Genomic DNA, 26263 nt, shown 5'->3' with positions numbered 1-26263 from the left:
GTAAATTATGGCGAATTCCTTGCTTGGTGGACTCCATCTTTGACGCGTTATAACTTGAGACCGAAAAGGACAATCACAACACTGTCAAAACGACCCTTGTAGCACAGAATGTCGTCTTTAAATAGCCGTATAGTATGACCGATGCGATAAATACAACACAAGATATGTTTAGTTGTTGCCATATATTGACAATATACGACATTTCTTTTTCCCCAACCCAATATATAGATCAAGACGGGTCTATGGTACTAGGTGAGGCCGTTTCGTCACTAAGTTGGTTAGGGGAGCGGTATATGAAAACAGTATGGAAGAAAGCAGAAAGGGATTTTTTTCTTTGAAGTGTGAAAGAGACAGACTGATCACGAGCGAGCTTGGCACAAGCGTATTGTGTTTTGTTTACAAACAAAACACAGTAGACTTTCAAGATGGCTGAAGCAAGACGGGTCTATGGTACTAGGTGAGGCCGTTTCGTCACTAAGTTGGTTAGGGGAGCGGTATATGAAAACAGCACGGAAGAAAGTAGAAGGGGAATTATTTGCTTGTAGCGTGAAAGAGACAGACTGATCATGAGCGACCTTCGGCAATAGCGTATTGTGTTTTGTTTACAAACAAAACACAGTAGACTTCCAAGATGGCTGAAGAGTGGTTTTAGCAAGTTGGCCCACCTTAGTATATACTTCTAGGCGCCTTGGGTTGAAGAGTGGTTTTAGCAAGTTGGCCCACCTTAGGATATACTTCTACGCGCCTTGATATAGATAGCAATATAAGAGCAATATGAGAGACCGAATCAAAAGACACATCGCAAATAAGAACGCTTAAAACCTTTTCGCATACTTTGGTTCACGATTACTCTTTTTACTCTTAGGACACAATACATTCATTTTATATTATGGTGCAATTTTATCACACACTAGCTAACCCGGCGAATTTCGTCCTGCCCAAAATTTGTTTTTTGTTATCAATACCTTCAAACATTCACCTTTTCTTACTAAGCACAAGTTCATGAGTCCAATTGCAGAAATGTTCATTGATTGATCTTCTAATCGACCCCGTTGAATTTATCTTTTACTAAAAAATCCTACTATTTCTACCAAAACTCATTATATAATATCAGATTATTTTCAGACACAAAAAATCTTAACATGCCAAATTTGGCTCCATTTGCTTCATTGGTTTTCAAGTTTATGCAGAAATTTGTTTTTCATTTGTATGACAGCCCACCCTTAGAGAGGGGGGGAGGAGTGTTGAACCACCTTAGAAATGTTTCTTCCCCATGAAACCTCCACATGCCAAATTTGGTTCCGTTTGCTTGATTAGTTCTTGAATTATGCGGAAATGTATGCTCCATTTGTATGGCAGCCCCCCTCCCCCTCAGAGAGACGGGAGGACTGTCTATTCGCCATAGAAACGTTTTGTTTTTCTTGATTAGTTTTCGAGTCATGCAGAAATTTGTCTTTCATTTGTATGGCAGCCCCTCCTAAGAGAGGGGGGAGGAGTGTCTAACTACCATAGAAACATTTATAGCACCCTAAAACATCCATATGCCTAAGTTGGTTTCATTTGCTTGATTGATTCTCGAGTAATGCAGAAATTTGCGTTTCATTTGTATTTTAAAATTTATGAAAAAGGTGCTTTTATCTGTTTATTTCACCCTTCAGCACACGGAAATTCATTTTTCCTGCCGAAGATGATATGTTGTAACTTACTTTAGAAAGATAATGATATTTGTTATAAAACCAGTTCGAATAAGAGATTCGCCGGTTTTAAAGCGTCAAATTCAAAAGAACCAAATTTTTGACCTAAATCGGTTGATTCTATGCTGAATAAAGTCTCGAAGTTTATGTAGAAATTCTAGATTTTTTTTCTACTACCTACAAAAGGGAAACCGGAATATTCCTTTTTTGTTATTATGGAGATTTTTGAATTTCAGATTCATTCGACTTTAGTATCGGACACCCCCTGTTCGCCAGGTCCTGCTCCACTTGGTTTGAACACCTTGCTGGCTGCGCTCCTCGTCGTCCCATACCCATCGGATTCTCGATGAACACAATTTTTTCATGACAGTTGTCCAGAATTCTTGCAACATATCTTGCCCAGCGTATCCTTCCAACTTTGACCTCTTAATGGATGCTGGGTTCACCGCTTGAGCTTGTGGTTCATTTTTCGCCTCCATTCGCCGTCCTCCTGAACATTGCTGAAAATGGTTCTCAACAAACGTCGTTCAAAAACTCCGAGAGCTCATTCGTCCTCTTCGAACTTTGGGCACGTCTCGTGCCGGTAGAGGACAACCGGTTTCATGACCGTTTTGTACAGGGAACATTTCGCACGATTGCTTAATCTGTTCGACTTGGGGTGTTTGTGCAGGTTATAGTAGGCACGACTCCCATTGATAATGTGTCTCCGGATCTCGCGGCAATGATTCGGTAGACAGAATGTATTTAGATGCATTAATTCTCAGTCCCACTCTCCCTGCTTCATGCATAAGTCTGGTGTAATGTTCGGCTACGGTCTTAAATGTCCTACCGACAATGTCCTCAGCGCAGCAGATGAATTGACTGGATCGGTTGAAAATCATGCCACGCCGCTCGTCTCATAACACTCTCTAGCGCATTGTTGAATAGCAGGCAAGAGATGACATCACTTTGGCGAAGCCCCCTGCGGGACTCGATTGAACCAGATAATCCACCCGATATTCACACTCAACACTATATTCTTCTATTCGGTATGACCTTCGCGAAACGTACATACTACAGATCCTCTCCAGCACACTTCCCACTGCGCTACGATGTCAAACTTGCGATTCTACAATAGCCCGGAAAGCCCAAGTATTTTCGATGAAATTGATGGATCGACAATTCCACGTCCTGAATTTCAAATCATGAGCGCACTTTTGTCGTCTGGGTCTATGTCGATTAGTCCGTTTAAAATCATCTTGTGTATCGTTCGTTGCTTGGTGTTTTCGTGATACTGCTCCCGAGCACCACCAAGACTGGGCATAGACGCGTCAACTCGCTAAGAGGAGCTGGTTACAGAGGGTTAGAAGGTTTGGCTACATACTCTTCTCTAGTTGAGAAGTCGCTTTCGCTTTCCTGTGCGAGGATGACGTTGATGGAGAAAGTCCCTTCTTGGTCCAGCAGCATGATTCTGACTACCGCATTTATGGCTTTCGTCGCCTATTTGCAGGGGTAACTGATAAAGTTTGGCGTGTTGTTAATTTTCATTCCTAGGTACTTCAGCATGTGCGTTGAAATTTTAACTTCCGTTTCATAGCGGCCCATTTGTTGTTTTCTTCTCTACATCAAGTTTTAATTAACGCATAAATCAGTAACATCTTTACTTCTTCGAGCGTTTTTCCTACTACGGTTGAAACATCCTCATCCATGAAACCAACTAACGGGTCTCTCGACTTGTCAACTTTTTTCATTAAACAAAGGTTTTTTGAGATATTGAGTTCAAATTTATTCTGGTTGTAGTTCAACTCTTACAATTCAAGAATGAAATTCGATTGCGGTCATATGACTACCATGGTCCGTTTACAGTGATTGATCCGTTGGACCCAATTTTCCACTACTCGACCACACATTTCGACCGGAGTGTTGCGAATTTTGCATTGGATATTGTCTCCAAGCTCTCCTAAAGTTGCTGGCTTGTTGGCATATATAATATTGGCATAGTGACTTGACATAGCACTATAAAAAATCCAATGGGGTCAAACAACATGAACTGTAAATTTCAATAATTGTTGAGCGTTGTTCGTTCGTGTACTTCAATGAAAATGTTGATTTTTACTAACGTTTTGACATTGACGGATAATTAAAATATTTTAATGGTTCGTTCACATGTTGACACAAAACTGTCAAGTCGCTAATGGATGACCCTTTACTTCCAGAGCATAAGCTCAATTCTGGAGCCTTTAGATACACCCGCCTTGATCTTTGTCGATCACTCCTCAATCAATGATAGTAGACCAGAAATCTATTCAAGAAGTGGCTCCTCAAAGTTTCCCTAATAAGCTGAGGACTTTCATTCAGTAGTCACTATAACTTGGTAATGGTCTCTTAGTTGAAAAATAGTGAAAACGTTGTTGTAGTGGACCATTACCGCACCGGAGTATTGATTTTATCTTCGCTTTTGTTTGAACGAGTTCTTGGCTCTTACAATCACTCACCGAACTCGAGCTGCAATCATATGTACTCTCCGTAAATTTAGTTCGACTTTTGAGGAATAATTCTCTCCAATAACTCCAATGACATGCGTGAGAGTCTGTACGAAGCTGATACGATGACATACTTCAGAATCTCCCGTTTGTTGGTGTAGTGAACTTCGATCAGACATTTCCACAACATCATCCTAAACATGTCAGAAAACCCTTAGATTACCACAGATTGGGCACTTTTTTCACTTAGGCTCGGTGTATATTGACACATCATTGAGACGTTTCATCATGGAAATCCTAAATTTTTCAGGACAGCCGTTGTCGGATCTTCTATCTTAGCCATCACGATTCGGTATGCGTTGTGTCAGGGACTGACTTCTGCTGCTGTTCTTTATAGCTTATTTCGTCAGGATGTTTATGTTCTTGGATCTAAAAGCTTCCTATTGGAACGCTTCGTTTTCAATTTATGCTCGTAATCCTTTGGTCGATGCTATACCTGACCGCCTGATGACCACTTGAAGTATACTGTTCTGCACCATCATGAACAAAAAGAAACTATTCGCAACTTAACTTTTTAGCAAAGTTTGATAAAATATACAATGTTTATTCTGATTTATATTGTAATTATATGCGTTGCAATCAATTTGCCTAGATGTTTTGAAGTTTATTGTTATTAATATGAAAAAAAAACTATATAAATCTGGGCAACTAGTAAGGAAAATATAGATATGAACATTTTAGTGATAAACCGGTTATTGAGTGACTAAACATTGATCCACATTTTTCTTATACTATATTTTGGAAGAAAAAATATGGGTAAAATATAAAGATGTATAAAACCTGTTCCATGATTCAAGGATTTTGGCGGAGGTAGAGTGACAGAGTCCAGAAGATCCGCAGCAATGTTGATACGATGCACTTCTTGGTCGAAGTTGTGTAATTTTGTGCGAATTTCGGGGCAATCCACCTCATGCTAAAGTCATTGATAAAAATTGAATGAAATGAGCTAATCAATATGTTAAGATTCTCACCAACTTATCTAACGATAATGTGATAATTGGCCAAAACTGTTTATTTTACTTATCAATATTTTCGTCTGTTGTTGACGTGCTTGACCGTCCATCACGCTTTTCGTCGATCACATCTTCTCGGGCCTCTGACCACATTTTGTACCGCCGATAAACATTGCTTCGGTCCAAGATAACTCCACCATATGCTGTAGTCATCATTAGAAATGCGTCCGCGCTCTTAATTTTGTTCTTCACACACAATTTGATACAGATTCTTTAACCCATTTTTTAGATGGAGTACAAATCTAAGAAGATCCAAAATACTTGCAAGAGAGATAGATATATGGGTATCAGCTAACGCCACAAAAAAAATCGAAAATATCTGGATATTTTTTGAATAGAACTATTTGAAAAGACCTCTTACACCTTTAATAGTTGTTCATTCAGAACTCTGTGCTGTGTTTTATGATGTTAGTAGCAGATTTTTTCATTTTCAACGGTTCACCCCTAAAATCCCCTTAATCAAGAAAGTATACAACGGTTCTCATTTTTACTCTACCCCTGTACATTATATTGCTAGACCAAATTTTCAATCGGATAAAATGAATATTAACTTTCTGCATATCGATATACAATTCTCAAAAGATAGAGTTCTAACAAACAGTTTTTCGGAACAATACACTCATAACTAATGGGAGCTGAACATTTTCTCTTTCCATAAAATCTATCAAGAAAAGCAATAATCATAAACACAGCATAGCTGCAATTGTTTTCCAGTTTCATTAGCTAAATTGTTTTTTTTTGTTTTCAAACAATCAAAACTTTGTGCACTAGGGCATTTTTTTTGTTACTTTTGCGCTGCCATTTATGTTCTCGACTAAAGAGCTTTAGTACACCCAAATTGGCCGGTAAATTCATTTCCCGGAAAAACCTTTGGTAGTAAAGGTTAAGCTAACAATGTATGTGGTTTTGTTTGTTCATTTAACTTTGCCATGGCCCATGGGTCAATTATCGTTATGTGATTAGGTAGATTTTCAAACCGAAAGGTGTTTTCGTTCTGGCGAAGTAAGTTTGATTCCATTAACACGTTGAGGGGACTGTCACTCGATTTTTCCGTCTGGTTCGCACCGATCTCATTGGCCCGACAGTGGACTTTTTGTTTGGAAAGCATCGGCACTGGGTACGACAGTAACAAAGCTAGGAAATAATTTTCAGAAAAGTCCACTACGTATAGGTGCGTAGATGAAGGAATTGTAGGAATATCCATAGCAATGTCCAACATAAATGAATTCATTCTTTGAACTCAGTTTTTGGAATAGAAGATAGAGGCATAAAAGCAATTTCGTAACTGTTAGTGCTATATTTGGGATCATCAAAAATGTAAGTTCGGCTATACTTGTAATCGGTGTAAATAATTACCCGAACTCGGCGGAAAATTCACCGACGCATCTGAAACAATTTTCCCCAACGGATATTGCACAATGCCGCTGACTCAAGAAGACATAACGCCAATGCATAACCCGTAAAATGCATCGTCCAAGCTGCAACTAGAGCAGGAATTGCTTGTAACTTAGCTGCAATTAAAAATCGCGCTTCGGTGGAGTATGTAATTTCATATCGGATATGCCTCAATGCGTTGGGGTGAGTTTACGAAAATAATACCATTTCGCACATACGCTTCCGTGGAACCCCAAGCTGACACCGTATAGGCGCATGCGTATGGTGCCACCGTTCTGCTGTGGTTAAATTGGTTTTACTTTCATTCGCGCGTAAATAGACACTTAAGCGCACAAGCCACTTCTGTGCAGAAATGAATTCCATATGGTCTTGTAATGAGATAATTGTCTGGAACTGAAAGTCTTGAGCATTGCAACAGGCGTGTAAATGAACTGTGGCTTTGTCAGCCGTATCAGGTTTGCATCACGTGTCAACAACTAATTTGTGGTTGATTATTATATGAATAGCGTTGACTAACAATTTTTAGCTTACAGTTTTTAATTGATGTTGACAATTATCGAGAAGTGATCGCGTAAAGAGTCAGTGATATATTGGTGTTTTGAAAATATAGCACAAGTGGTTTATTCAGAAGGCAATAATTTATGTTTTGCCATTTTTTGCTAGAAAGAATTCCAATTCGCTTTAATTGGGTGTGTTTTACTGTAATCTGTAAAAAAGGGACTACATGATTTATACATGAACATTTGTCTTCTTTACCTCTTCATATAGCGAAAATGTTTATTCAATTATATTTTCCCAAGTTGATCAAATCAAATTAAAAGAATAAAAAAATCCAGCGACTTATATTCCAAATAGTATTTAAATGAGTTTTTGTGATTGCATTATCCTGTGAGCCTAAATGTTGTATTGTTTCGGCAAGATTTTTAGATTTTAGATTTCATGAGTTAGGCTCCATTTACAAAATACAAGAACTCCGATTAAGGATCGATTTGCAGATGGGTATATTGGATAGAGCTCGTTACGAAGTGTTTACTCGTGTGCCACCCATACATTGAGATTTAATTCATTATCCAGCCTTATTCGAGTGATTCTAACTATTTTTGTGTGATGTACAATCAAAGCGGTGCTTATATTGACTGTCCTACAATTCGAATAATTTATCCAGATAGACCTGATAGTGATTCTTTCACATTAAAATTACCGGAATAAAATCGACGAAATCAAAATTACAAAATTGTAAAAGTTCTGAATAAACATTGCCTCTATAAAAATTGACGCAAACAAGAATATCTTGTATTTTCATTTTGTTAACACACACACCCTGTATATGAGATATGAAAACACAAATTGGAATTGACAAAAATTATAACAATTAAGTTGAACTTTAGAACTTTAGAAACAATCAGGTACGAAGTGAACAAGCGAAACATAACAAATGAAAAAAATATAGAAGTTGTGCCCAGAACAAGGGCGCATTGTTAACGTAGGACTACAAACATATTTTTTTCAATTGATTTGTTTATCTCTTTGAACATTCGAATATATATGCGTCGATATTTTGGAATCAACGCTTCAATAGAAAATTTAGGTGACTCTGAAAAAGGCTAATGGTTTGTGTGGTTTGGTAGAATCAATTGTTAAACAGTCTTCGCTAAAACAATACACAAGCTGGTCATGTATCGCAAATTGTTTCCTTATTGCATGCACTGCACTGAGTATGCGAACGTTCTTTTTCTTTTTTATATTGTAGAGGCTTCAAACTTCAAAGTTTATTTGTCTTGTCTTTGAAAAATGCCAATTTGAAGATCAAAGCCGACTCTCTCGCAGCTTCTATGCCGATGTCACGTACACCTCTTCCCCGCAACACCTATCACTGCGGTCTTTCATACAAAAAAATCGAAAAATATCAAAAACGCACTTCATCTAACATCATTCACGCACAACACACTATCAAATCTAGGCCAGTGTTTATTCATAAGATCATTCTTCCCTGGGACAAACCCTCCGTATGAAACTTTAGTAATAACCCTTTGCGGTCGGAATTATTTTGACTTGAAAAACAGTGATGTACAGGGTCTTTCAGATCAATCGCTCACGCAAAAAAAAACGAATAGCTCCTTATAATTTTTTTTTTTGCTACGTCGATGGTAACACTGCATTCCCCACTTCGGGACAATAATATTCGGCTACTCGTTTAGTCTGATCGGATGGTTTTTTGTGTCAAGATGTGCAATTTACAAGAACGTGTATTTTAAGTGAAATCGTATTACTCGAGCAACCGGAACCTTAATGAAACTTTGTCATCTTATGGTAAAATTTTATCTCGTCGTCGATTAATTCCTCTGGGGGTACATGAAGGACCGTTTCTATGTTAATAAGCCACAGGAGGAACCTAAAGGAACTTAAAGAAGAAATAACTCGGATTTTCAACAGCATCGAAGTCTTAATGTTAGAGTTGTGCATGAAGAATTTTGTTCACCGTTTAAAACGCGCCGTGGTCACATCGAAAATGTCCCAAAATATGATTTATTTTAGTTTTTTAAAAATATAAATCTGTTCACTTTAGTAAAAGTTATTAAAATTTGTTGCGTGAGCTTTTAATCTGAAAGACCCTGTATAACTTTGTAGGATTATATGCAGAAAATGTATAACTTGTGAGGTTATGAAAAATGAACAAGATTTATTTATATTCAAGGAAACTTTAGATAAGTATTCACTAAATAATGTGTTTAGTGTGTTGTATTCATATAAAAATATGTGCTATAATTCGTATGATATCTTTCGAAACATTCCCCGAAACGCAGTTCAGGTGTTCGCGTGTATCAAAAAAATAATTAGTTTGGCGTCTTCCGCCATTTATCTTTCTATTTTAACATACATAACAATACTCTTTGCCGCAATACATGGAGTTTTCCATTAAACCTTTCCTCAAGCATTGGTGACACCTTTTGTTTATACTGAGTACCGTTATGTATTATTCAAAGGAGCACCGTTTGGATTCGTGAACGGATTCACTATACATTAAAATTCTATTAGAAAAGATGTGAACTTATACATTGTTGCATAATGTACAAGATTAGTATACTTTCTTCATGTTGTGGCTGAGAGCAGACAATCAAAGGTTTATAAGAGGCCGTTAACCACTCGCTGGTAATGTGAAACCGTGTAGGACGTTTACACGATGAAAACATGCAAAAGTACAAAACGTAAACAGTTCGCTTTGCTTTCTTCGTTGTAACATATTCATCAACACCTCAGAAATTAACCTGACATGTGCCGTTTAGACGACGGACTAAATAAATAAATGTTGGATATGATTCCTGTTCTTCAAGACTGTCGAATTGATTTCACTCTTTATGTACACTCCTTGAACCTGGTCAACTGATTTTTCTATCCATCAAACCAAACATGTTTTCTTACGTGACCTTTACCCAGAACCTCATTTTCAGGTCTAATTTAATAAACGAAGGTTTTTTAATTTTTCTGAACAGGATCAACAGGGAAACAGGGTTCTGTATACCCGTTGAATTGTCAAATAAATGAGAATCAGAACCTTCAAGTGATTGGATTCTGTAAATTCAACCCCCAATATGGAGTATGCTTTGGGGTCAAGGATATGCAAGTGATTCACCCATCGAGTACCATATTCCGATACGAACTTTAACCAAGCTTTCAGAGGTTTCAAACTACTCAGTTCATTCTTCAGGCATGCATGAATCAACGACGAGTTCAGAGAAAAAATTAAATTATAACAAATGGCTTAGACACGAACAACCGATTCAACCAGCTGCACCAAAGGTCTCTACGACCTTATCAAATAATGAGGGAACAATAAATATAATTCAAACTATCAATTCATAATTCTAATATTACCTGTATCCGAGGTTATTGGCAACGAACCACATTAAGTACAGACACATCACTAGTAACAATAATCTTGACAGCATTTTATAATTGAAACATGCCTATCGAAAGCGATGAATCATATACTTCGGAGAGTAGTATTTTTCGCTATGAATAGACAGATGCAATATATCTGTATCGTGATATATCTCCCCTACTTTCTTCCTTTCGCTGCAGACATCAATTGAATTTCATGACAAGTCGACTATCGGAGCTTCGGCATCGTCTATCGCTAACGATTGCAACTCAAAAGAGGCATTCCGTCATCAGATACAACCGACTGCACAGCCAAACATGCACTTACTTCGTTGCTCCGGAAACCCATAACCGATTAAAAACAATGAAGAAAATTACGCTCTTGCAGTACTCAATGGTGGTTAGACTCAGTAATGCTTTAGGAGGAGGGAAAGAATCAACATTTGAGCATTAACATGATCATAAATTCGATTTATCGTTTGGATTATGTATGTGCACATTACGGGCCGACCCTTTCCAAGTATCGTGTATAATTTTGAAGCCATGAGTATCATCGTTGGATCATTTTGTCCTCCAACATATTTACTTGACGCTGGGGCCATAACCAATTGCTATTCCCATTTGATCAGTTCTTGTATTTTATAAATTCGTATCGGTTTCTTCGAATGTTTCGAATGAACGAAAAATAAAACTGGAAAAATATTATATCTAATTATTTAAATAACAATTATTCAATATGTATCCAACTTCAAATATTTCCAGAAAAAAATCTCTAATCGACGTTCCGGATGTTATTATTGAATCGATATCTTATACATTCATACATAATTCAAGTGAAATTTCAAAACTAATGGATGGCTTGACTCGTCGAATTAAATATGTATTTACGTACTGTTATACTAAAAAAAAACATGTAACACATTGTAGATTGCTACAGTAGGGCAAATTTCTCAGCAAATTTATGCTGTCGGCACGAAGAGAAAGAAAATAAACTCATCAGCCTTGTTTCGTTGCTATCTTGACACGCATTTTCAGCCATAAAAATGAGCCCTTTTCCGTCAGTTTTCCTTCCGTCTCTCTACCTTCTATTTTTTTTTCTCTCCCATTGACCTAAGGTCTCAATCAGTACAGCTCGCTGTTTATCGTCGCTGAATTTCATTATTGTGGAATACTAAATAAAATGTGTTGCTTTTTCACCCCAACAATTCATTCAACCATTTCCTCCTCCCAGCAGTTGCATGGCTGATAATTGCAATCAGTGCAGCAAAGCGCCAATTAACGACACGCTAAATTCCTCTCTGTTTGTTTTTCCTCGCTCCATCGCTTCGTTTGCGCTAAACTTTATGTTTTCACTTTCATCGCAACGTGTTACTCCTCCAGGTGGGCATTTTTGAGCTTACCTAGTCGATTGTTTGTTCGGGTAGAAGAAGTCTTCTTTTGGCTGTCGATCAGCGAAAACAGAATGTCCAAGCCACTGTCCTTTTCTTCGAAACTTGCGGTCAACGGGGAAATATACAGTAACTGTGCCTGCCGGAGGTTACCGCCTTCAACAAGAAGTATCACTTCAAGGAAGATTTGGTCTTTTGGCCCAAACTGAACTTGGCCCATAATTGCAAAAGATCATTGGAGGAGATGGGCCGACTGAATGTAAACGTTGTACCGAAGATCGCCAACCCTCCCAATCTTCTACAGCTGTGAACAGTAGAAAATTTTAGGGCACATCTTCAACCGAGAAACCTACTCCAATAATTTCGTGACCCAAACGAAGAAGCAGCTGATCACCTAATACTGCTCGACAGGGCATCGAAATATGTTTAGAATGCTTAATAAACGTAGGAATTAAGGAAATTTTGTCCCATGCTATTATCTTTTGTAGTTACGATACTGACTATCGTATCATGAATCCTTGACCTCGGTTTCAAAATTACACGTGTTAGATAGTAAAAAGTAAATACTATAGGGGAAGGTAGTCCTAATATGTACTACAGACGCCGTTATTTGAAAAACAGTCGGGGTGGCCCTGAACCGACCTAAACATATGGTTCCAAATCGACGTCAAAATAGTGTTCCTAAACTGACCTTCTGTTTTGCTTCGTACAGGGTCTTTTAGATTAAAGGGTGTGTCACATCAAATTGCATCACGGAAAAAACGCTGTAGAAATTCGCCCAGTAGACCGATCCTTTTGAATATTTTAGACAGTAAAATAAAAACTATCAAACAACTTTTGGCATTTTCTTTTTATTCATACTTCGAGCCCAAGCCCGTATGCTCGCACCTTCCTCTTTACCCCGTCCATAAGGTTCTGTACAACGTCAGGTTGTAGTTTTTTTTAACACAAATCCATTTTCTCTTGAAGTCCGCCTCCTATTTGACAACTTTTGGGTTCTTCCGGAGGGCCTGCTTCATAATCGCCCAATATTTCTGTATTGGGCGAAGCTGCGGCGCGTTGGGCGGGTTCATTTCCTTTGGCACGAAGGTGACCCCGTTAGCTTCGTACCACTCCAACACGTCCTTTGAATAGTGGCACGAAGCGAGATCCGGCCAGAAGATGATCGGGCCCTCGTGCTGCTTCAATAGTGGTAGTAAGCGCTTCTGTAGGCACTCCTTAAGGTAAACCTACCGTGCCGGTCATCACGAAGGGGGCGCTCCGCTTTCCGCAAGAGCAGATCGCTTGCCACACCATGTACTTTTTGGCAAACTTGGATAGTTTCTGCATGCGAATCTCCTCCGGAACGCTGAATTTGTCCTCTGCGGAGAAGAACAACAGGCCCGGCAGCTGACGAAAGTCCGCTTTGACGTAGGTTTCGTCGTCCATTACTAGGCAATGCGGCTTCGTCAGCATTTCGGTGTACAGCTTCCGGGCTCGCGTCTTCCCCACCATGTTTTGCCTTTCGTCGCGGTTAGGAGCCTTCTGAACCTTGTATGTACGCAGGCCCTCCCGCTGCTTGGTCCGCTGGACGAATGAACATGACAAATTCAGCTTATTGGCGACATCCCGGACCGAACTTCTCGGATCACGTCTAAACTGCTTAACTACGCGCTTGTGATCTTTTTCACTGACGGAGCATCCATTTTTGCCGTTCTTCACCTTCCGGTCGATGGTTAGGTTCTCGCAATATCGTTTTAGTACTCTGCTGACCGTGGATTGGACGATTCCCAGCATCTTACCGATGTCCCGATGTGACAACTCCGGATTCTCGAAATGAGTGCGCAGGATTAATTCACGACGCTCTTTTTCGTTCGACGACATGTAGTTATTTATGACGTTCACTCAGGTGGTCATCATACTGGGGGAACCCATTTGGTTGTACTATTACACGCCTTTGATTAGCCCTTTCGCTACGAGCGTCGTCTATAGATGACATCCGCGCGATGAGCTGTGTGTACGAGCGTCGTCTTTAGACGACATGAGAGTGATACGGCTCATCGATCACACCAGTGCGATGTGCATACTTTTCGGCTCAATGCTCCGTACAGCGGTAGCACTCCGACGGAGCATACTGCTGTAGAGAAAGGGTTAATTCCCGTCCACCGCCGGCGGCTTGAGCGTGTTTAACATGTTGAGCCCAGCGTCGCCCAGCCCTAGGGGTCGACGTTGAGCTTTTTGTTAGGAAAGATCTGACTGACTGGGACTGACAGTTACAAAATATTAAAATGAAAATATATACGGTTTGTTTTCGGATGTTTTACAAAATGTGACTACTTTCTAGTCAAATTGCTGACTATCTTCTATTTATACAATAAGTATCTCTAGGGTCTGGGACCGACACTGATATTGTGCAAACGCGATGGAATGAAAGCGCAGCAAGAAAAAATCCGGGCATAACGTGTTAAGCATGTATTTGCAGCTGTGTGTTTGTGTGTGCATATGCACGTACCTGTGTGTGGGCGTTTGTGCTGAGCGTTGAGCCTTGAACCTGTATGAGCGTTGAGCGTTAAGGTGGAAACAGAATGCCGCGTTGTGCGTTGCTTCTCATTAGCTGTCATTGCTTGCGTTTTGTACTAAAACATTCGGCCAACACAGTCTGTTGATTTGCAGTCACAATCTAGCATTCGCGTCACCACTAACGCTTAAGGTGGGACCAGAATGCCGCGATATGCGCCGCGTCGCGACATTTGTGCTCTGACACTTCATTTTAAATATGTGTGTTTCCATTTCGTCGAACACAATAATGCGTTGCGTCATTAGCATCGTTGTACTAAACGCTAACATTTGTTCTAAACTGCTTGTGTCGAATTCGCAATGACAGTAGCATGGTGTCGACGTCTGGTGGTAACTTCAAATAAGGGTCCCAAACTCGTTAGTGTAATCTCTATCAGATTAGAAGACAAGAAGCCGATTTTAAAATTCTAAAATTTGAATGAAAATTTTCACATCATGTTATTTCATTACATGAAACATGTGTTTCTGACATTCATTCAACCATTTCATACATAAACATAATATAAACATACATAAACAATTTTAACGGTTCCCGGAATAAATCGCCACAGAAAACGACTGCAACAGAAACCACCGCTTATAAAATGTGTAGTAGGCTATAAATATTGTGGCGCGGTATTGTATTTCAAAACAAGAATTAACCGGGCAAACGTATCGCCCCAGGCAAACGTAACGCCCCGGGCAGACGTATACCGTCCGACGCTCGCTAGAGCTCGGTCGGACATTGCTAAAGGATCGTATCCTATGTTTCAAACTAACCGGGCAATCAGTGGATCCCAGGTTTGCGTGCGAGACACCGCCGCTTCCGACGGCGGGTCGGCGGTGGACTCGGATTGCGTCATCTTGGCGGCATGGGCCGCCTCGATTCCTTATCCTCGCCAAATGGGGACTTCGTCCCCATTACATTGTCCTCAGAATAAATTTCGAAAAACGAGAACAAGAGAATAAATTTATAATAGAAATGTGAGGCACATGATGTTTTTCCCGCGCCAAATATTTCTAGCCTACTACACTTTTTCTAAGCGGTTGTTTCTGTTGCAGTTGTTTACTGTGGCGATTTATTCCGGTCACCAATTTTAACATTGTTGCTGAATTTTTTCATCATAATATAGAGTTGTCTTCATAAACATTTTTCGTGCGAGACTTTTTCACCACCTGCAAACAAAAATATTTTTCATTTAAATAGAATACTAGTTTGATATGGAAAAGCTAATTTTCATTCATAATTTTAATTTTGAAAACGTGTTCATTCATTCCATTCCAACAGAAATACGTGTTTCAAGTAATCAAATAACATAATGTGAAAATTTTCATTCAAATTTTATAATTTAAAAACCGGCTTCGTGTCTTCTAATCTGATAGAGATTACTCTAACGAGTTTGGGACCCAAATTATGGCCCTATTTTGATGTTGCCACCAGACGTCGACACCATGCCACTATCGACGCAAATTCGGCGCAAGCAGTTTAGAACAAATGCGTTTAGTACAACGATGCCAATAACGCAACGCATTATTGTGTTCGACTAAATGGAAACACACATATTTAAAATGAAGAGTCAAAACACGCATAGCGCGGCATTCTGGTCCCACCTTTAAGCGGTAAGCGTTAAGCGTTAAGGATCTTGAAACGTTCGTTTACACTATACAGGTGTAAACTATACAGAGCGTTGAGTTATTCGCATCAATCGACAGTCACAATCGCTCAATCGACAAGCTTTCGGGAGAGGACAGTGACCGTAATTTATAATGAACACGAATGGTCAACAGAATTCCGGCACCAGTGCTTTTATTGCTATTAGAGGGTGGCCAATCCTTGCAGGACAAGGTCGACTTCGACGGCAGGAACCAACAAACGTATAGCCAATAAATTTTGGATCATGTTATTGATTATTTTATACAAATTTTGAATAATAAAATTGAGTTTTTTCATCTTCGAGAACTGTTGATCGTATATTTCACGGGAGATCAGCCTTTTGCAACCAAATATCAAATCAATAGCGTTTTTTTTAGATTAAGATTCATTCTAGTTTGTCTCAACTGTCCATATACTGTCCATATTCAATCACGAATTCTACTGCTTCACATTTTGTGTCACAAAAAAAATACCAAGCCGTTTAGACGACATATACCGCGACAAATTTCCTCTGATTTGAAAAGAACTGCAAATTATCGCCCAACACGTTTTTCCAAACAGGGATTCATTTTATCCAAGAAGGGTGCGCGGAAAAGGCTGCTTGTAGTCCCAGATACAGGATAGAAAATGTCTGAGGAAAATGTATCTGCCACTTCTATACAAGAGAGCGGAATTTAGTCCGAGCCAACATGTTGATAGTTGTGGGAGCATCCATGTAGAAAAAAGTAAACGCAATGAAAAGCCGAGGCGGACAAACGTAGCTGGAGTTTGAATATTCTACCGCTATTTATGTGTATCTACCCTTAATGGACATTAGTTTGCAAGCGTAATTTTTATACGTGAGTGTGATCTACAAATCTGTTCGTCATGATGATGGCACGTGACAAAATAAGCTTCGACCAAGAAGGCTTCACTTCAAACGCATGATGGGGTTGACAGGAAGCCATTTGTCCGATAATGTGCGCGCTATTCCTACATACATTCGTCAACATTTACCGAAGATGCCATCTCACCTTCAATGAACATAACATAAATTAAACATTTTTGTTGTCTTCGCCTACACCATACTGATGTATTATTTCCGGATTTTTTTTTTGTGCGTTTTTAGTGACATATCATACTGCTCCTACCAAATGGCACCGAGTGCAGGGAAGAGCCCCCCGGGGGCCACACAGATAGGACCACCGGATGTGAACGAAATGACGCTTGGCTGGAATTCGAACATTAAGGTAAGTTTGTATTTTTCTATGTTTCTACAACGGAGATTGAATTTGAGCTTGGGTAAACTATTCACTTCGTAGTCGCTCTCCGCGATCTGAACCAGCGAAATTGAACAAAGAACACATTCAGTTGCGCTTGGTAGTAGTAGTTCATTCTCATTGTACGGATTCCGATTATTATAGCTTCAAATATCCAATAACAACGCCGGGGTCTCATCTATACAGTCACGGAGGGAAGGGAAGTGTCCCATAAAATACTTTTCTATTTCCATTGTTATTCTCGTCCAAGTAGTTTAGTATGTGTTCTCAAATGTTTTATTTCTCCAGTTTTATAGCTTTCGAGTAGAATTCAAATAGTCTTTTTACAGAATAAGATTTTCTGGAGATTTCGGATTCATTCCTGAGCAATCAACATTGTGGCCTCCTCCAGTCAATTGATCTGCCGTTCCCATTAACATTTCGTTGGGCGCAACTAATCTGGTAGGCACATCTCGTACTTTTTGGATTATCCCGCCCGCTCAATACATCATCTCCATATCACCGAGTTGTTTCTTACGTATTCTTAGAATATATAGGGTTTTATCAATAGTAATTAGCAACTGTTTCTGTAAGGAAAAAAGTTCATACAGGCAGAAAGGTTTAATAAATCAAACGGTGATTCTCAGGCTCAATGCTCCCGACGTGTCTCAAAACATATTGCCTCCCACGGAGTGTTAATGATGAGAGCCACCAACTTGAATCGAGAGAACTGCTATGCAATTAATCAAACTGACACTATATTTATCTATGATTAATCGTACACAGTACTCTGTCATTTCAACATGCGTCGACGGAAGATATCATAGGATAATCTGAGAGTGGAACCTGTAGAACTCTCTTAGAGCTTTCAGAGCTCCTTTCATCGTGAATGAACTGCTCCTTTTGGAGCAGTATATTCATGATAAAATAACAAATCATAACACAAAACAAGTGACACTTGCCAAAAAGGCACACATATCAAATAGTATTACCAACTAAAAGTTCTATATTTGTAAAGAACACCCATTACAAATCTGATGAGAGTATACTGATGAAAGTAACTGGGTTTCTTATCGTGACTAGATTTTGTTTTGGAATTGAAGGATTCGATTAAGCCTTGCCTTTATCTTCTATCTTGTTTGGCGAAAAACTTGGGTCAATAATGTAACAAGATTATTCAGTTTGTCATATTTTCATACTATGTACAAGTAAATTATTGTCTAAATATGAAACATATCATCTGGGTCACACATATGTAGGTGTATGAAAACATCATCTTTACATCGTATTTTTGCCACATAAATAAGTCGAAAAAAGTAGATAATTGAGATGTTCAATAATTTTTAGCAAGAGAACCAGAGACCACCCGTGTTCAACCCGGAAGACTACGTGATGTCCCTCAAGAAATATGGCCGCCGGGGCACCAATGGTAATTTCAAATCCGTGTACGACACCTCCCTTGGGGAGGAATCCAAAAACGAAAAACAACAGCAAATCGCCGATGCCATCAGCCGCTCTCAGACACTGCCGCACAAAAATTCTGAATATCGGTGAGAAAAAAATGATGTCAGGGTGCTCTAGTAAATTAATCTTTCCATAAACACCCACAGGTCACCAATTCCAGCGCCGCCGGAGATGGACAGCGAAATGACTCTTAGACAGTTTGGTTCAGTGACCGATTTGCTCACGAAACTACGAGCGGACTTGCGGGCATCATTTCCAAGGTAACATGCACTCTCTTGAACTCCGACCGGAATCGGCTTTCACCCTTTCAATATTGAGAAGCAGTGCATTAGTGCTAATTTTACCATCAATGGGTATTATTGATTGGAACAATCGTTGTGCCCATGATCGAGCTCGTCTTACGGTATTTTCTCGTAAAAGTGGAATACCGTGAAGATTCAATTTGCTTCCTGAGCATAAATATATAAATGTTGCTGACTTTTGTTGCCCTTTGACTACGAATAATCGAACGTTATATGCACGTTCATACGTCTGTTCAAAGAAATTTGCATTCGTCTTTCGGATAAAGTAAGAGAGAAGCTCAAATGTCTATCGCTCGCCGTTATATTTCCCCCCAACTATTAATTATGTGCTGTAATCCTTTAAGATAATAGCTTGTCTCTACGCAAAATCCACAAAAAAAAACTAGCAAAACTTCCCACAGATTGGATCAAACCCGTGATCATCCATCATTATTGCTGTACCATTTTTCCGCTATTGACCCAACAACCCCGTCCTCGGAGCAAACCGAAAGTAAATGAAGTAATTAGCACGGCTTGAATGATGCGATTGCGATAAACTGCTACCGCTGGGTGGATTAATTTCGCGACCTCAGCCACCGCTGAGTTCATCTCAGCTGATGACGAGCTCGTTTTGAGCGGCACGTCGTAGCCTTATGCGAACTACCAAGAGCATCCAGCTAGCAGCATTATAATGGCCAATCATACCGATATGGATCGCTAGCAGGCCGGAGCACCGATGTGTTCTCTGTGGCGTAGATATGGCAAGACAAAATGACGCACTTTAGTTTTTCATTATTGTTCGAGTTATGCAACGGAAATAAAAGTGAACTAAAATTCGCTGTTTAGTTTCAAATGAAATGCTGTTTACGCACTCAGAGGCGACTGATATTCAAAACATCTCCCGTACGATGAGCGTGGGAATAACTGCTAACAGGGAGTGTTTTATATTAGTTTGGAGTTGGATGAATATATGAGCGTTAAAATAGCTTAAACTGGGTACATCATTTTGCCTGTAGCTTTTCTTTCGTTTGACTATTATTGAAAGGGCTCTCAAATGTGATGTAAATATTTAGTGACGTGTTGAAAAATTAAAATTACTTTGTTATTGCTTTACACCCATTCTGGTCATGTTTCTTCTTTACTTTTCAAACTCATTAAGGGAGTATTCTAGTGTAAAAACACGAATTTCGGGCATTTTTTTCGAGATCCGAAAAAAAAAATTTTTTAGTATCCATTATATATTTTTTTGTTTATCTATCTTTTAACAATACAACAAAAATATAGCGGTAAAAAATATTCATGATTAGAATAGTTACAAGCTAATGAAGTGAGGGGGATCAAAAAAGTAGTGTCATTGCCCAAACGATTCAAACTCTTCTGGCTATCTGAAACAAACAAAAATCAAACAGATTCTGAATCAATAAAGATTCCGCTATCCCATGAACCTTGGACAAATCAAATACATGTTTTCTGACAAAATGGCGGCCGTTTGAAAAAAAAATATGTTTAAAACTTTTTTACGTTTCCTCAATTTTAAAAAACAGTCAAATTGGACAAATATGATTTTTTATTGTTTCACGCTATTGAGATTGTATTCATATAATAGCTGACCCGGCAAACTTCGTCCCGCCCAAAATTTGTTTTTTTGGCAGACTTATCTCACTTCTTAACTAGGCGAACCTAGCCAGAATTTTCACCTGCCCCCGGGCTTCTGAATGCCAAAGGGGGACTAGGCTCTGCGGAATGCACGTATCTGCATGCTCGTGCTGTTTTAGTCCTGACCGAGGAATTGTCGGACAATCGCGCAGGTGCTAAGGATGACCGACTTTTGGATGCCGGCCAATTCCTTCTCCATATTCAACACCTTTAGCGCTTCCAGAAGTGTCTTCGGGACAATTCCAGTTCCAGAGAGAACGACTGGAACAATTCTTGGGACCTCCCTTAGCCCCCACAGTTCCTTGAGCTCCACGGCCAATGGTCGGTACTTGCAGATTTTGCGACCGTGGGTCTCCTCCAGATTCTGGTTCAGTGGAATAGCGACATCGATGATGGTGACTTTGCGGTCGCTCTTGTCGTAAACCATTATATCTGGGCGGTTGTGGTGGATCGAGAGGTCGGTCAGAACAGTGCGATCCCAGTACAGCTTGAAACGGTCATTTTCCAGGACAGGTGCAGGCAGGTACCGGTAGTTTGGTACGTTGTCTTCCAGTAGAGCACATTGGAGCGCCAGTTGTCGATGAACAATACGGGCCACGTTGTTGTGGCGCTCGGTGTAGGCTGCGTTGGCCAAAACGGGACAGCCTCCCATAATGTGCTCTATGTTTTCACCTGGTTGATGGCACATCCGGCAAATGTCATCAACGTCTTGATGCCAGACGTACCGCCTGCAGTTTCTCGTCGGCATTATCCTGTCCTGGATGGCTATCATGTCGGCTTCTACTACTGAAGAGAGTTCACCACGCGTTAGCTACAGATTAGATGCGGCCTTGTCGACGTGTGGCCGGTCCAGTTGATGGGGGTGGGCACCATGCACTGCCTTCTGCTTCCAAGCTGCAATCTTCTCCTCCACTGTCTGCAGATTGCAGTTGAGTTGGTACTCCGCTTGCGCCAAGTGCAGAGCGCTGTATCCTCTGTCGGCGGCGCAGACAGCCCGGTATAGCGCGTTTTGGTTGGCGCGTTCTGCGAAGTACTCGCGCAGTTGTCGTACCTGGGCAACACACAGTGCAGAAATGTCGACGATTCCAAGTCCCCCTTCTTTGCGTGGTAGTGAAACTCTCTCCAGTGCCGATTGAGGATGGTGCATTCCGGCCTCTTTGAATGCTTTCCTCATCCTCCTCTCAAGGTCCTCTAGGTTAGTTTTGCTCCATTTGACTACACCAAAACTGAAGGTCAGCAGGGGAACCGCGAATGTGTTGATCGCGCGTACCTTGTTCCCCGCGTTGAGGAAAGTCCTCAGGACACAGTTCACTCGACTCAAGAACTTGTCTCGCAGCTCCGTCTTGATGTCGGAGTGGCGAATCCCGGTGAGCTGTCGGAATCCAAGATATTTATAGGATTCGCCACGAACCATGTCTCTTATAAACTCGCCGTCATAGACCTCGTAGCCTCCGGATTCGGTAAGTTGTCCTTTCAGCAGGTGGACACAGCGACACTTGTCGAGGCCGAACTCCATACAGATGTCCCTGCTTATGTCTTCGACAACCCGGATAGCTACACCTAGACGCTGACGTGAATCAGCGTAGACCTTGAGATCGTCCATGTAAAAGGTATGGGTCACTTCTTCGTGGGCGCCGTCGCCATACCTTATTTTATAGCCATGACCGTTTCTATTGAGCGTCCTACTGAGGGGGTTCAGTGCCAGACAAAACCAAAGCGGGCTGAAAGAGTCGCCTTGGAATATCCCCCTCTTTATCTGCAGCGTTCTAGACTGCAACACATTTTCCCCATCACTAAGGTGCAGAGACGTGCTCCACTGCCTCATCGCATGCTGCAGGAACCTAACGACGACGGGATCAATTTTGTAGAGCTCCAATACCCGGACGAGAAACGAGTGAGGTATGGAGTCATAAGCCTTCCTGTAATCGATATAGGCCATGCTTAGGTTTCGCTGATTATAAACCGCCTGGCCGACTATGGTTGCGTCGATGATGGCCTGGTCTTTGCAGCCATGCGTATTTTTTCTGCATCCTTTCTGCTCTTCTGCGATGATATGGTGTTGTTCGCAGTGGGCAGAAACTTTGGCGGTTATGATGCTGCTTAATATCTTGTACAGACTCGATAGGCACGTTATCGGCCTGTACTTTGATGGGTTCAATGTGTTGCTGTCTTTCGGGAGGAGGAATGTGACGCCACGGGTGGCGAATTCAGGGAGGTTGTGTGGGTCACGTAGCACCTTGTTGAAGCACTCAGCTATCTTTTGATGTGCGACGGTCAGCTTCTTGTGCCAGAAGTTCTGAACACCATCGGGGCCCGGTGCTGCCCAGTTCCTCAGGTACCGCGAGGCTTCGCGGACATCGTTCTCTTCGACGATGATAGCTGGCATCTCTCCAATTTCACCACAACTCTCCTGCTCCCGTCTTAACCACATTTGCCCGTCGCGATGTTGTACTGGGGTCTCCCAAATACCAGCCCAGAAGTTCGTCACATCGCTAATATCTGGCAAACCTTCGCGGTAGTCGGGCTTCTCGTCGCTAATGTGGTCGTAGAACGCTTTTTCGTTATCTCTGAACATCCGATTTTGTTCCTGGCGCTTTGCAGAGTCAGAGTAACGTTTCAGCCGTTTTGTAAGGACGCTCAATTGCTGTACCAGTGTGTCGAGTTTTTCCGTCAGCTGGTGAGCTCCCAGCTGGCGAAGTTCAGTAGGCCGCACGATCACAGCAACTTGGCGACATAATTTCGCCGATCTGCTGCCTCTTTTGTACGCCATCAGTCTTCCAATTGCGGCGCGCTTGTTTAGGATCCGTTGCTCCAATCTCCTTCGCCATGGAGGCTCACGCCTTTCACGGAGATGTTGGAGCAGTCCGCCTCTTGGCCTAATACGGTATCCTAAACTTTTGGCGGTCGCCAAAGCAGCACAGTAAACTTTCAGTTGCAGCTCCTCCATGTTCTCAGCATCAACCAAGTGCAGCGGAAGAACGTGCTCGTTCATGAGCTTTACTGCACTTGTCAGCCTGCGGGAATGCTGCATCTTCGGGATCCTGGGGCGCGACAAAGGGTCCGTGTCGCGGAACTGTGAGATCGCCTCGTCGTAATGGAAGACCAGATCGCGTAGTAGTTGTTGATCTGGCTGTGGATCTTCCGGCTCAGGGGGTTGTTGTACTGTGGCCTCCACTGGTGCTGATTCGCGTGCCCCACTCGCGAATGAATTGCTCAGCCGTACTGAACTTCGTCTCGACACATCGCTTGCTCTGCTTGTTCTGGAGCTTAGTTCTCTCTGCACCTGCTGCTTGATCTCGTCGACTTGCGTTTGGGAGAGCATATTGTTGCGTACAATCGCTCTACGCCTCGCGTTCATCGCGTTTTGGTCAAGCCTCCCGACGAACTCTGGATACGCTTCCTCGAACATTGCGAGTATTCGAGGGCGACCGCTCATGTCCGTCTCCAAAGCAGTGCAGATGTAATAGGCGCGGATCACGAATTCATTCATTTCATGTGTCCACATGATCCGTCGCCTAGTAGTACCCACAAGTGTGGACGACTGTCGTCTGACAGTCGCAACACGCCTCGTAGGCGCAGCGTTTCGTTGGTGATGTCGATGGCTGCTGTTTCCGTGTGGCGGTAGCTCTTCGGGTTGAACCCGGCTGGTGGCCCGCTCTTGCACATCGCCCTCCAGCCGCTGGCCGCTCGCTCTTACGCCCGTTCCAGGACCAGCTCCAGTTCGGGGACCCTCCTCGGGCGATCGCATTCTGAGTATTCTTCGTGAACGTAGCTCCATTTTCTGGGTGTATCTCCTTTGCCCGGGAGACAGCGGGTTGGCAAGGCCTCCATGACCCGGGAGGCCTTCCCCGGGAGAGATATAGCGCTCTGACTCGCTCGCACCCCCTCACTTAGCCACTTTCGACACCCGTTCTCGGAGCCAAGACCAGGTGTGTGTTTCCAGTTCACGCCCGATCTAAAAATGTCGTCATATGATCTTCGTGGAGGCGTGAGATAGGAACATTTGAGACCAACAGGCAGGCTCCTACCCTATGTTGATCCCCATTTGAGAACCTAACCTTTTTTTTTTTTTTTTTTTTTTTATTAATCCGTTTATTTTTACAGGCTCAGTTACATAAGTTTAATGGAGCCAAACTCTTAACTATATTTCAACTAGCATATATCAACATGTTGTTTCCTTAATTCTATGGTTAATGAAATAGGAAACCGATTACTCGCGGTCGACTCGAGTTTAGAAGGGTGACACATTTTCATTAGGAAAAGGATGGGATGTAAGGAGATGTGTGTTTACACTCGCACTCACATTCACATTCACATTTTCATTCACACTGACACTTCACACTCAATTCTTAAAACTATCCTTACATCTAATATGTATTTATAATTTAACTTATTCTAATGTTAGTAGGAAGGGAACCGATAGCTCGCGAAGGACGAAAAGGAGGGGAAAAGGATGTATAAACAATCACACTCGAAGATCGATAGCTTTAAGGAAAACATATATTTGGGACATGTAATCAAGGTCTAACCGAGCCAACACATCTCTCACCGGCACATTGGACTGCTTTCCTCCAGCCCGAAGGGAGTTTTCTAAATTCGATCTGGCGACAAGATACAACTCGCACGACCAAACAACGTGTTCGATATCGTGGTAACCATGGCCACAACCGCAGAGATTACTGTCGGCAAGATTAAAACGAAAAAGCAGCGCGTCTAACGAACAGTGATTGGACATGAGTCGGGAGAAGGTGCGAATAAAGTCCCGACTCAATTCCAGACTTTTGAACCACGGATTGAGGCTAACCTTAGGGATAATTGAGTGGAGCCACCGGCCCAATTCATCTTCGTTCCATTTGCGTTGCCAGTTAACGATGGTATTTTTACGAACTAAAGAATAAAATTCATTGAAGGCGATTTGACGCTGATAAATTTCGCCTTCAATTGCACCTACCTTTGCTAATGAGTCAGCCCTCTCATTACCCGGAATTGAGCAATGTGAAGGGACCCAGACAAAGGTAATGACATAACAGCGTCTGGATAAAGCACTCAAAATTTCTCGTATTCTCTCAAGGAAGTACGGCGAGTGCTTTTCCGGCCTCACTGAACGGATAGCTTCGACAGAGCTAAGACTATCCGTTACAATGTGATAGTGTTCAACAGGTCGTGAGGCGACGCTGTCCAGCGCCCAGTGTATTGCTGCCAATTCAGCAATATACACTGAGCAAGGATACTGAAGACTGTGTGAGGTGCTAAAAAATTTGTTGAACACTCCAAATCCTGTGGACTCATTCATAGAGGACCCATCAGTAAAGTACATATTATCACAATTGACACGCCCATACTTTGCTTCGAAAATCGTAGGAACGATCCCCGATCGATGATAATCTGGAATTCCATGGATATCCTGCATCATGGACAGATCAAAATGTACAGAGGAATTGATGTAGTCAGGAAAACAAACACGGTTGGGAATATACGAAGAAGAATCAACCTGCATGGAGACGAATTCATGATATGAGCTCATGAATCCAGAATGAAAATTTA

General features: G+C 41.4%; 1 protein-coding gene across 6 annotated transcripts in view; it reads left to right on the top strand.

Moving 5' to 3' along the window:
* The window catches only part of LOC129770880 (uncharacterized), a 273533-nt gene that overhangs the window by 238827 nt on the left and 8443 nt on the right, over positions 1-26263 (top strand). For all 6 annotated transcript variants that reach the window (XM_055774036.1, XM_055774041.1, XM_055774039.1 and 3 more), the window contains 3 exons: positions 17189-17309; positions 18666-18868; positions 18929-19042. In XM_055774036.1, the coding sequence (XP_055630011.1) occupies positions 17189-17309; positions 18666-18868; positions 18929-19042 (438 nt within the window). The remainder of the gene's footprint in view (positions 1-17188; positions 17310-18665; positions 18869-18928; positions 19043-26263) is intronic.

Source organism: Toxorhynchites rutilus, chromosome 2, assembly GCF_029784135.1.
Source record: "Toxorhynchites rutilus septentrionalis strain SRP chromosome 2, ASM2978413v1, whole genome shotgun sequence".
Lineage (NCBI taxonomy): Eukaryota > Metazoa > Arthropoda > Insecta > Diptera > Culicidae > Toxorhynchites > Toxorhynchites rutilus.
This window is presented reverse-complemented; position numbering and strand designations above follow the sequence as displayed.